Below are 12,808 nucleotides of genomic sequence, written 5' to 3'. Positions count from 1 at the left end.
TTTTATTGTAATAAAAATTGTTCTGTATTATTTTATCGGTACCGGTTTTATTTTGCCTCTCAAGGTTTTTTGTTTCTATTTTTTCTGTTATGGTATTTATAGTGGATACTTGGATTTTGATCTAAAGGTTCAAAAGTAACCAAGAATTAGTTGTTTTTACCCACTCCATGCATATGCAATTTATATACTTTGTGTGGTAAAAATGACATAGACAAGTCATCCGTGCTCGGCAGCAGCACCTCGCGTGTGCTCAAGGAGGTCCACGGCATCCGCCTCTTCGCTGGCTTCGTGGTTGGCATGAAGTTGATCACGCTGGCGTCCATTACCGTCCTGGAGCGCATGCTCAACTTATACACGGAGCCCACAATGAAAGATTCTCCGGCTATTACTCGAACAAGGTGAGATTGCACAAGAACATACCATCGTCAGAGTCATCGGAAGCTAGCCAATCGTAGTCGTATCCAAGATCACATGCCCTGTCTTCGTTCTCCTCAATTGAATTCCAATTAGGTGCTGGATGCAAGTCTAGATCAATCATTTCTTTTTGTTGGCCACGTACTGGAAGAAGGGGAAATGAAAAAAAAAAACAGGGGGAGTTGACTCATTTTATACACGAAACACAATTTAAAATCTTCATTGTGTTAGCGCCAAGCCACTTCGCTCCTTTTTTCTGATGGCCGCGTGCGTACATGGGTACTAATTTTTGTATAGGAGGCAAGACAGTTATTTGCATCCCTGATTTGTTGGGATACGCGGGTCAAATCAGTGGAGGCTCACTTCCAAAGTTAAACCAATATCAGGGGCAGTATTGTCCCAGATGCTCCAAATATTGCTGCCTTGGTCATCGAGCTGAAAATAATGCACCCTAGATAAAGAAATGGAGGTAGTACCTATTAACCAAGCTCGGAAAAAACAATGGCAAGCACGTGTCATGTAGAAAATGACATGGAAAGTTTAGCACTATGCATGATACATTTCCTAGGTTTAGCATCATATATACTTTAGCAATTTATTTCCTTATTTTTATAAAGGGAAAGTCCATATTAATCGTACATGATAGTTGTTCATATCTTAATGTCAAAAAACGTCTTACATTATAGGACGGAGGGAGTAGTATATAATGCATATTATTCCTTAATGCATAGTATTCCTTAATTGGGAACATCCTACATTTCTCATGTACTAATAACTTGACTAAACCCCCAGATTTTCTTGTAAACTCCTTAGTGAACGATGTAACAATTTTGCCAAATCAATAAAGCTAGCCATGCATGATGACATTTTCTTAAAAAAAAACTTGACTAAACCTTCCCTGATAAAAAAAAAACTTGACCAAACCTGATCCAAAGTCAAACTCAACTAATAAGAGGTAAACAAAAGTCAAACTCAACAAGGACCACGTACACATAAAACCCTAAGACGAAAAGCCAACCGCCGCCAGACGTATACGTACGTAACGACGGAGTTCATCGATCAGTCCCCATGTCGTTCGCTGGCGTATCCGTGATCCGCGACGGCAGACTCTGGCCTTCAGCATCGGTCTTCAACTGCACCAGCGCCGCCAGGGGGTACCATCTCCTTGTGGTCGAAGGCTACTCACGCACAAAGGCCGACGTCCCCAACGGCGATCACATCGAGTCTCGGCCTTTCAGAGTCGGAGGGTATCTCTGGCTTCTCAGGTGCCATCCCAACGGTTCGTCGTCGGCCAGGGCCGGCTATGTATCTGCTTCCCTCCTCATCGCTCAGGATGTTGCCAAGCCTGTAAAGGCGCAGTTCGAGATTAGCTTCATTAACCAGTTCGGCAGGCAGCGCTCAGCATACATCCGTTCGGGTTCAGTACGTCACTTCCGTGGCAAATCTTGTGGTACGTGCTACTCCAATTTCATAAGCAGGGATGACTTGGAAGACTCGGAGCATCTCAAGGACGATAGTTTCACCATCCGGTGTGACATCATCGTCATCGAGGACGACGATGCCAAGGGAACCGGCGCCACCTCATCGTTCGTTACGGTGCCACCGCCAGACGTGCAGCAGCACTTCACCGATCTCTTCATGGCCAAGGAAGGCAACGACGTGACGTTTGAGGTTGGTGGCGAGACAATTTCCGCGCACCGGCGTGTATTGGCGGCTAGGTCTAGAGTGTTCAAGGCCGAGCTCTTCGGCCCAATGAAGGAGGGCACATCTACCGCTAGTGCCATACACATAGATGACATGGAGCCTCGAGTTTTCAGGGCAATGCTTGCATTCATTTATTGTGACTCGGAGCCGGAGATGGAGAAGGAAGATGGTGAAGATGCGATATGGCAATGGCTGCACCTGCTCGTCGCGGCCGATAGGTACGATCTGCAGCGGTTAAAGCTCATATGTGAAGCTAAGATATGCGGGTTCATTGGCGTAACACCACGACAACCATCCTGGAACTTGCTGAGAACCACCAATGTGATGGGCTGAGGAAGGCCTGCTACAAATTTCTGGGCGCGCCCGGGAATCTGAGGGCTGTCGCGGCCATTGATGGTTTCGACGATCTAATTAGAAGCCAACCGTCCGTCGTGAAGGAACTGATCATGATGCTTGCGCCCTAGTTCATGGCTTCTACGGTAGATTTTAGTATCATCTATCCATTCGAATTGAAAGAAATGGAAAAGGCAATCGTCTTCATTGTCGTTTGGTCTCTGCAGGTTAAAAATTGGTTACTGGACTTGCAACTTCTCTGGTCCTGAATTTTTAGTTTCCTCGCGGTAGAGCTCTTTTGGTGGAAAGTTGAGTGTGGCACGTCATCTTGCTTGGTTTCGTTTCCCCTACTAGTAAGTATGCACGTGCAATGCACGTATAATCGTAGAAAAAATTCTCAGACATCCTAGTTAGGCCATAATTATCTCAATAGAATGAATGAGTGTAATAATGTAGCTCAAATCTTAATTTGAACTAAATATAGCTTTGTAGATATAGTTCTTTTCATACGAGCAACATATCTCATATCAAGCATGCACACACAATGGACTTCTAAACCCTGAACATACACAAAATGCGTAGTCAATTTCGTCCCACGGAGCATATTTCACCTATTCTCGTAACTCCATTCTTTACAAAAGCGACACCATGTGTATTTAAGTTTCTTATATAATCATTGTTCTTCTTATATCTTAAGCCTAATCATATCTTACTTGCTATTATGCACCTTCAATGTAAACCACTAAATTAGACACTGTCAAATCATCAATAAATGGGACACACAATTAACCTTGCAAAGATGCATCACCATGTATCACAAGCTATACATGCAACTTGTGCTACAATGACTTTGTGTAAAAGTGTTGGAAATATGCCCTAGAGGCAATAATAAAAGGATTATTATTATACTTCCTTGTTCATGATAATTGTCTTTTATTCATGCTATAATTGTATTATCCGGAAATCGTAATACACGTGTGAATACATAGACCACAATACGTCCTTAGTAAGCCTCTAGTTGACAAGCTCGTTGGTCAACAGATAGTCATGGTTTCCTGACTATGGACATTAGATGTCATTGACAACGGGATCACATCATTAGGAGAATGATGTGATGGACAAGACCCATTCCTAAGCATAGCACAAGATCGTGTAGTTCGTTTTGCTAGAGCTTTTCCAATGTCAAGTATCTCTTCCTTAGACCATGAGATCGTGTAACTCCCGGATACCGTAGGAGTGCTTTGGGTGTACCAAACGTCACAACGTAACTGGGTGACTATAAAGGTGCACTACAGGTATCTCCGAAAGTGTCTGTTGGGTTGACACGGATCGAGACTGGGATTTGTCACTCCGTGTTACGGAGAGGTATCACTGGGCCCACTCGGTAGTGCATCATCATAATGAGCTCAAAGTGACCAAGTGTCTGGTCACGGGATCATGCATTACGGTACGAGTAAAGTGACTTGCCGGTAACGAGACTGAACGAGGTATTGGGATACCGACGATCGAGTCTCGGGCAAGTAACATACCGTCTGACAAAGGGAATAGTATACGGGGTTGCTTGAACCCTCGACATCGTGGTTCATCCGATGAGATCATCGAGGAGTATGTGGGAACCAACATGGGTATCCAGATCCCACTGTTGGTTATTGACCGGAGAGCTATCTCGGTCATGTCTGCATGTTTCCCGAACCCGTAGGGTCTACACACTTAAGGTTCGCTGACGCTAGGGTTGTATGAATATGAGTATGCAGCAAACTGAATGTTGTTCGGAGTCCCGGATGAGATCCCGGACGTCACGAGGAGTTCCGGAATGGTCCGGAGGAAAAGAAAACTATATAGGAAGTGCTGTTTCGGCCATCGGGAAAGTTTCGGGGTTACCCGGTATTGTACCGGGACCACCGGAAGGGTCCCGGGGGTCCACCGGGTGGGGCCACCTATCCCGGAGGGCCCCATGGGCTGAAGTGGGAGGGGAACCAGCCCCTAGTGGGCTGGTGCGCCCCCCTTGCCCCCCCTGCGCCTAGGGTTGGAAACCCTAGGTGGGGGGGGCGCACCACTTGCCTTGGGGGGCACTCCACCCCCCCTGGCCGCCGCCCCCTTGGGAGATTGCATCTCCCAGGGCCGCCGCCCCCCTGGGGGCCTATATAAAGGAGGGCAGGGGGGAGGGCAGCCGCACCCTTGTGTCTTGGCGCCTCCCTCCCCTGCTACACCTCGTCCTCCTCCCGCAGCAGCTTGGCGAAGCCCTGCCGGAGTTCTGCTGCATCCACCACCACGCCGTCGTGCTGCTGGATCATCATCAACCTCGCCTTCCCCCTTGCTGGATCAATACGGAGGAGACGTCACGCTGACCGTACGTGTGTTGAACGCGGAGGTGCCGTCCGTTCGGCGCTAGGATCTCCGGTGATAGGATCACGACGAGAACGACTACCTCAACCCCGTTCTTTTGAACGCTTCCGCACGCGATCTACAAAGTGGTATGTAGATGCATCTCTCCTTTCACTCTTTGCTTAGATGAACTCATAGATGGATCTTGGTGAAACCGTAGGAATTTTTTTTATTTTCTGCAACGTTCCCCAACAGTGGCATCATGAGTCAGGTCTATGCGTAGTTCTCTATTGCACGAGTAGAACACAAATTTGTTGTGGGCGTAGATCTTGTCAACTTGCTTGCCGCTACTAGTCTTTTCTTGCTTCAGCGGTATTGTGGGATGAAGCGGCCCGGACCGACCTTACACGTACGCTTACGTGAGACAGGTTCCACCGACTGACATGCACTAGTTGCATAAGGTGGCTAGCGGGTGTCTGTCTCTCCTACTTTAGTTGGAGCGGATTAGATGAAAAGGGTCCTTATGAAGAGTAAATAGAAGTTGACAAAATCACGTTGTGGTTATTCGTAGGTAAGAAAACATTCTTGCTAGAACCCAATTGCAGCCACGTAAAAGATGCAACAACAATTAGAGGACGTCTAACTTGTTTTTGCAGCAATTGTCATGTGATGTGATATGGCCAGAAGTTGTGATGAATGATGAATGATATATTGTGATGTATGAGATTATGTTCTTGTAATAGGAATCACGACTTGCATGTCGATGAGTATGACAACTGGCAGGAGCCATAAGAGTTGTCTTTATTTTTGTATGACCCGCGTGTCATTGAAGAACGCCATGTAAATTACTTTACTTTATTGCTAAACGCGTTAGCCATAGAAGTAGAAGTAGTCGTTGGCGTGACAACTTCATGAAGACACGATGATGGAGATCATGGTGTCATGCCGGTGACGAAGATGATCATGGAGCCCCGAAGATGGAGATCGAAGGAGCTATATGATATTGGCCATATCATGTCACTACTATATAATTGCATGTGATGTTTATTATGTTTTATGCATCTTGTTTACTTAGAACGGCGGTAGTAAATAAGATGATCCCTTATAATAATTTCAAGAAAGTGTTCCCCCTAACTGTGCACCGTTGCTAAAGTTCGTCGTTTCGAAGCACCACGTGATGATCAGGTGTGATAGATCCTTACGTTCACATACAACGGGTGTAAGACAGTTTTACACATGCAGAAACACTTAGGGTTAACTTGACGAGCCTAGCATGTACAGACATGGCCTCGGAACACAAGAGACCAAAAGGTCGAACATGAGTCGTATGGAAGATACGATCAACATGGAGATGTTCACCGATGATGACTAGTCCGTCTCACGTGATGATCGGACATGGCCTAGTCGACTCGGATCGTGTAAACACTTAGATGACTAGAGGGATGTCAATCTGAGTGGGAGTTCATTAAATAATTTGTTTAGATCAACTTCATTATCATGAACTTAGTCTAAAACTTTTGCAAAATATGTCTTGTAGATCAAATGGCCAACGCTCATGTCAACATGAACTTCAACGCATTCCTAGAGAAAACCAAGCTGAAAGATGATGGCAGCAACTATTCGGACTGGGTCCGGAACCTGAGGATCATCCTCATAGCAGCCAAGAAAGATTATGTCCTAGATGCACCGCTAGGTGAAGCACCCATCCCAGAGAACCAAGACGTTATGAACACTTTGCAATCACGTGCTGATGATTACTCCCTCGTTCAGTGCGGCATGCTTTACAGCTTAGAACCGGGGCTCCAAAAGCGTTTTGAGAAACACGGAGCATATGAGATGTTCGAGGAGCTGAAAATGGTTTTCCAAGCTCATGCCCGGGTCGAGAGATATGAAGTCTCCGACAAGTTCTATAGTTGTAAGATGGAGGAAAACAGTTCTGTCAGTGAGCACATACTCAAAATGTCTGGGTTGCACAACCGCCTGTCCCAGCTAGAGATCAACCTCCCGGACGAGGCGGTCATTGATAGAATCCTTCAGTCGCTCCCACCAAGCTACAAGAGCTTTGTGCTGAACTACAATATGCAGGGGATGGTGAAGACCATTCCTGAAGTATTTTCAATGCTGAAATCAGCAGAGGTTGAAATCAAGAAAGAACATCAAGTATTGATGGTCAATAAGACCACTAAGTTCAAAAAGGGCAAGGGTAAGAAGAACTTCAAGAAGGACGGCAAAGATGTTGCCGCGCCCGGTAAGCCAGTTGCTGGGAAGAAGTCAAAAAATGGACCCAAGCCTGAGACTGGGTGTTTTTATTGCAAAGGAAAGGGTCACTGGAAGCGGAACTGCCCCAAATACTTAGCGGACAAGAAGGCCGGCAACACTAAAGGTATATGTGATATACATGTAATTGATGTGTACCTTACCAGCACTCGTAGTAACTCCTGGGTATTTGATACCGGTGCCGTTGCTCATATTTGTAACTCATAGCAGGAGCTGCGGAATAAGCAGAGACTGGCGAAGGACGAGGTGACGATGCGCGTCGGGAATGGTTCCAAGGTCGATGTGATCGCTGTCGGCATGCTACCTCTACATTTACCTACGGGATTAGTTTTAAAACTCAATAATTGTTATTTAGTGCCAAGTTTGAGCATGAACATTGTATCTGCATCTCGTTTGATGCGAGATGGCTACTCATTTAAATCCGAGAATAATGGTTGTTCTATTTATATGAGAGATATGTTTTATGGTCATGCCCCGATGGTCAGTGGTTTATTCTTAATGAATCTCGAACGTAATGTTACACATATTCATAGTGTGAATACCAAAAGATGTAAAGTTGATAACGATAGTCCTACATACTTGTGGCACTGCCGCCTTGGTCACATTGGTGTCAAGCGCATGAAGAAGCTCCATGCTGATGGACTTTTAGAGTCTCTCGATTATGAATCATTTGACACATGCGAACCATGCCTCATGGGCAAAATGACCAAGACTCCGTTCTCCGGAACTATGGAGCGAGCAACCAACTTATTGGAAATCATACATAATGATGTGTGTGGTCCAATGAGCGTTGAGGCTCGCGGAGGATATCGTTATGTTCTCACTCTCACTGATGACTTAAGTAGATATGGGTATGTCTACTTGATGAAACACAAGTCTGAGACCTTTGAAAAGTTCAAGGAATTTCAGAATGAAGTAGAGAATCAACGTGACCGAAAGATAAAATTCTTACAATCGGATCGTGGAGGAGAATATTGAAGTCACGAATTTGGTACACACTTAAGAAAATGTGGAATCGTTTCACAACTCACGCCGCCTGGAACACCTCAGCGTAACGGTGTGTCCGAACGTCGTAATCGCACTCTATTGGATATGGTGCGATCTATGATGTCTCTTACCGATTTACCGCTATCATTTTGGGGATACGCTCTAGAGACAGCTACATTCACTTTAAATAGGGCACCGTCTAAATCCGTTGAGACGACACCATATGAATTATGGTTTGGGAAGAAACCCAAGCTGTCATTTCTAAAAGTTTGGGGATGCGATGCTTATGTCAAGAAACTTCAACCTGAAAAGCTTGAACCCAAGTCGGAAAAATGCGTCTTCATATGATACCCCAAAGAAACCATTGGGTATACCTTCTACCTTAGATACGAAGGCAAGATCTTTGTTGCCAAGAATGGATCCTTTCTGGAAAAAGAGTTTCTCTCGAAAGGAGTAAGTGGGAGGAAAGTAGAACTCGATGAAGTACTACCTCTTGAACCGGAAAGTAGTGCAGCTCAGGAAAACGTTCCTGTGGTGCCTACACCGACTGGAGAGGAAATTAATGATGATGATCAAGGTACTTCTGATCAAGTTGCTACTGAACTTCGTAGGTCCACAAGGACACGTTCCACACCAGAGTGGTATGGCAAACCTGTCCTGGAAATCATGTTGTTAGACAATGGTGAACCTTCGAACTATGAAGAAGCGATGGCGGGCCCAGATTCCAACAAATGGCTAGAAGCCAAGCAATCCGAGATAGAATCCATGTATGAAAACAAAGTATGGACTTTGACTGACCTGCCCGATGATCGGCGAGCGATAGAAAACAAATGGATCTTTAAGAAGAAGACGGACGCGGATGGTAATGTCACCATCTATAAAGCTCGACTTGTTGCTAAGGTTTATCGACAAGTTCAAGGGGTTTACTACGATGAGACTTTCTCTCCCGTAGCGAAGCTTAAGTCCGTCCAAATCATGTTAGCAATTGCCGCATACTATGATTATGAGATATGGCAGATGGACGTCAAAACGGCATTCCTTAACGGCTATCTTAAGGAAGAGCTATATATGTTGCAGCCGGAAGGTTTTGTCGATCCTAAGAATGCTAACAAAGTATGCAAGCTCCAGCGATCCATTTATGGGCTGGTGCAAGCATCTCGGAGTTGGAACATTCGCTTTGATGAGATGATCAAAGCGTTTGGGTTTATGCAGACTTATGGAGAAGCCTGCGTTTACAAGAAAGTGAGTGGGAGCCCTGTAGCATTTCTCATATTATATGTAGATGACATACTTTTGATGGGAAATGATATAGAATTCTTGGACAGAATTAAGGCCTACTTGAATAAGTGTTTTTCAATGAAGGACCTTGGAGAAGCTGCTTACATATTAGGCATCAAGATCTATAGGGATAGATCGAGACGCCTCATAGGTCTTTCATAAAGCACATACCTTGATAAGATTTTGAAGAAGTTCAAAATGGATCAATCCAAGAAAGGGTTCTTGCCTGTACTGCAAGGTGTGAGATTGAGCTCGGCTCAATGCCCGACCACGGCAAAAGATAAAGAAGAGATGAGCGTCATCCCCTATGCCTCAGCCATAGGATCTATTATGTATGCCATGCTGTGTACCAGACCTGATGTAAACCTTGCCGTAAGTTTGGTAGGAAGGTACCAAAGTAGTCCCGGCAAGGAACACTGGACAGGGGTCAAGAATATCCTGAAGTACCTGAAAAGGACAAAGGACATGTTTCTCGTTTATGGAGGTGACGAAGAGCTCGTCGTAAAGGGTTACGTCGACGCTAGCTTCTACACAGATCTGGATGACTCTAAGTCACAAACCGGATACGTGTATATGTTGAATGGTGGAGCAGTAAGCTGGTGCAGCTGCAAGCAGAGCGTCGTGGCGGGATCTACATGTGAAGCGGAGTACATGGCAGCCTCGGAGGCAGCGCATGAAGCAATTTGGGTGAAGGAGTTCATCACCGACCTAGGAGTCATACCCAATGCGTCGGGGCCGATCAAACTCTTCTGTGACAACACTGGAGCTATTGCCCTTGCCAAGGAGCCCAGGTTTCACAAGAAGACCAGGCACATCAAGCGTCGTTTCAACTCCATCCGTGAAAATGTTCAAGATAGAGACATAGAAATTTGCAAAGTACATATGGATCCGAATGTTGCAGATCCGTTGACTAAACCTCTTCCGCGAGCAAAACATGATCAACACCAGAACTCTATGGGTGTTCGATTCATCACAATGTAACTAGATTATGTAACTAGATTATTGACTCTAGTGCAAGTGGGAGACTGTTGGAAATATGCCCTAGAGGCAATAATAAAAGGATTATTATTATATTTCCTTGTTCATGATAATGGTCTTTTATTCATGCTATAATTGTATTATCCGGAAATCGTAATACACATGTGAATACATAGACCACAATACGTCCCTAGTAAGCCTCTAGTTGACTAGCTCGTTGGTCAACAGATAGTCATGGTTTCCTGACTATGGACATTAAATGTCATTGACAATGGGATCACATCATTAGGAGAATGATGTGATGGACAAGACCCTTTCCTAAGCATAGCACAAGATCGTGTAGTTCGTTTTGCTAGAGCTTTTCCAATGTCAAGTATCTCTTCCTTAGACCATGAGATCGTGTAACTCCCGGATACCGTAGGAGTGCTTTGGGTGTACCAAACGTCACAACGTAACTGGGTGACTACAAAGGTGCACTACAGGTATCTCCAAAAGTGTCTGTTGGGTTGACACGGATCGAGACTGGGATTTGTCACTCCGTGTTACGGAGAGGTATCATTGGGCCCACTCGGTAGTGCATCATCATAATGAGCTCAAAGTGACCAAGTGTCTGGTCACGGGATCATGCATTACGGTACGAGTAAAGTGACTTGCCGGTAACGAGACTGAACGAGGTATTGGGATACCGACGATCGAGTCTCGGGCAAGTAACATACCGTCTGATAAAGGGAATAGTATACGGGGTTGCTTGAACCCTCGACATCGTGGTTCATCCAATGAGATCATCGAGGAGTATGTGGGAACCAACATGGGTATCCAGATCCCGCTGTTGGTTATTGACCGGAGAGCTATCTCGGTCATGTCTGCATGTCTCCCGAACCCGTAGGGTCTACACACTTAAGGTTCGCTGATGCTAGGGTTGTATGAATATGAGTATGCAGCAAACTGAATGTTGTTCGGAGTCCCCGATGAGATCCCGGACGTCACGAGGAGTTCCGGAATGGTCCGGAGGTAAAGAAAACTATATAGGAAGTGCTGTTTCGGCCATCGGGAAAGTTTCGGGGTTACCCGGTATTGTACCGGGACCACCGGAAGGGTCCCGGGGGTCCACCGGGTGGGGCCACCTATCCCGGAGGGCCCCATGGGCTGAAGTGGGAGGGGAACCAGCCCCTAGTGGGCTGGTGTGCCCCCCTTGGGCCCCCTTGCGCCTAGGGTTGGAAACCCTAGGTGGGGGGGGGGGGAGGGCGCACCACTTGCCTTGGGGGGCACTCCACCCCCCTGGCCGCCGCCCCCATGGGAGATTACATCTCCCAGGGCCGGCCCCCCTGGGGGCCTATATAAAGGAGGGCAGGGGGGAGGGCAGCCGCACCCTTGTGTCTTGGCGCCTCCCTCCCCTGCTACACCTCGTCCTCCTCCCGCAGCAGCTTGGCGAAGCCCTGCCGGAGTTCTGCTGCCTCCACCACCACGCCGTCATGCTGCTGGATCATCATCAACCTCTCCTTCCCCCTTGCTGGATCAAGACGGAGGAGAAGTCACGCTGACCGTACGTGTGTTGAACGCGGAGGTGCCGTCCGTTCGGCGCTAGGATCTCCGGTGATAGGATCACGACGAGAACGACTACCTCAACCCCGTTCTTTTGAACGCTTGCACACGCGATCTACAAAGTGGTATGTAGATGCATCTCTCCTTTCACTCGTTGCTTAGATGAACTCATAGATGGATCTTGGTGAAACCGTAGGAATATTTTTATTTTCTGCAACGTTCCCCAACAAAAAGTAACCAGAACAATCGTGAAGCTCCCAATGCGCTATAATCCACGAATCACTCAAGTCCTTATTAGGTCGAAAATGTACATTAACAAAATGAAAATGAAAATAGAAGAACCGGAAGTAGCCTTCAACATGGTGAGACCTTGTACCTGCTGCACAAACATGAGAGGTAAATCTGAAAGAAAAATTGTCAAACACATTAGACCATAAGAAACAAGGGATAAATTTGGAAGTAGCCTCAAACATTTTTATCCATCAGAAATGGAATAGAATATTAAACCCAATAGCGGAAAAATGTTCTGAAATACTTATTATAGCATTTATATAGGATAAATTAATTTCATTCTTGCAGTGGTGCAGACTGCAATAGAGGCTACAAAAAAAGAAATATCCAGGGAACACTAAGATAAGATTATCTCTGCAACATAGTATATGCCTAATTTGACTTCTTATATGTGGCTTGTTAGTGAAATATAATTTGGGATAATTTATTATGCTGGTACATGATTCCCCTGCAACCGCACAAGAACAATAGAGGTTTATTATCCTGGGTAAAAAAGTCTCACCAGGATCAAGTCTACATCAAGTTTAGTCACATATCCAAAAAACTGGTTCTATATACAAATACAATATATAAACAAGATATGCTTTCGAAATGACATGTACTTGATTCTTAAAAGGGAATCAAATATCATAGAATATGATGTATGTGTTTTCTTCTAACTCCACACCATTACTTTCAA

The 12,808-nt window shown here is 45.5% G+C and overlaps 1 protein-coding gene across 1 annotated transcript in view; it reads left to right on the top strand.

Moving 5' to 3' along the window:
- Window positions 1-1,426: 1,426 nt before the first annotated feature.
- The window catches only part of LOC123080566 (BTB/POZ and MATH domain-containing protein 2-like), a 42,266-nt gene continuing 30,884 nt past the window's right edge, over window positions 1,427-12,808 (top strand). Inside the window, exon 1 of the mRNA XM_044503498.1 lies at window positions 1,427-2,303. Coding sequence (XP_044359433.1) covers window positions 1,483-2,303 — 821 coding nt within the window. The 5' untranslated portion in view covers window positions 1,427-1,482. The remainder of the gene's footprint in view (window positions 2,304-12,808) is intronic.

Source organism: Triticum aestivum, chromosome 1B (genome assembly GCF_018294505.1).
Source record: "Triticum aestivum cultivar Chinese Spring chromosome 1B, IWGSC CS RefSeq v2.1, whole genome shotgun sequence".
Classification (NCBI taxonomy): Eukaryota; Viridiplantae; Streptophyta; class Magnoliopsida; order Poales; family Poaceae; genus Triticum; species Triticum aestivum.
The sequence above is the reverse complement of the archived record's forward strand: the minus strand, read 5'-3'. Positions and strand labels throughout refer to the sequence as shown.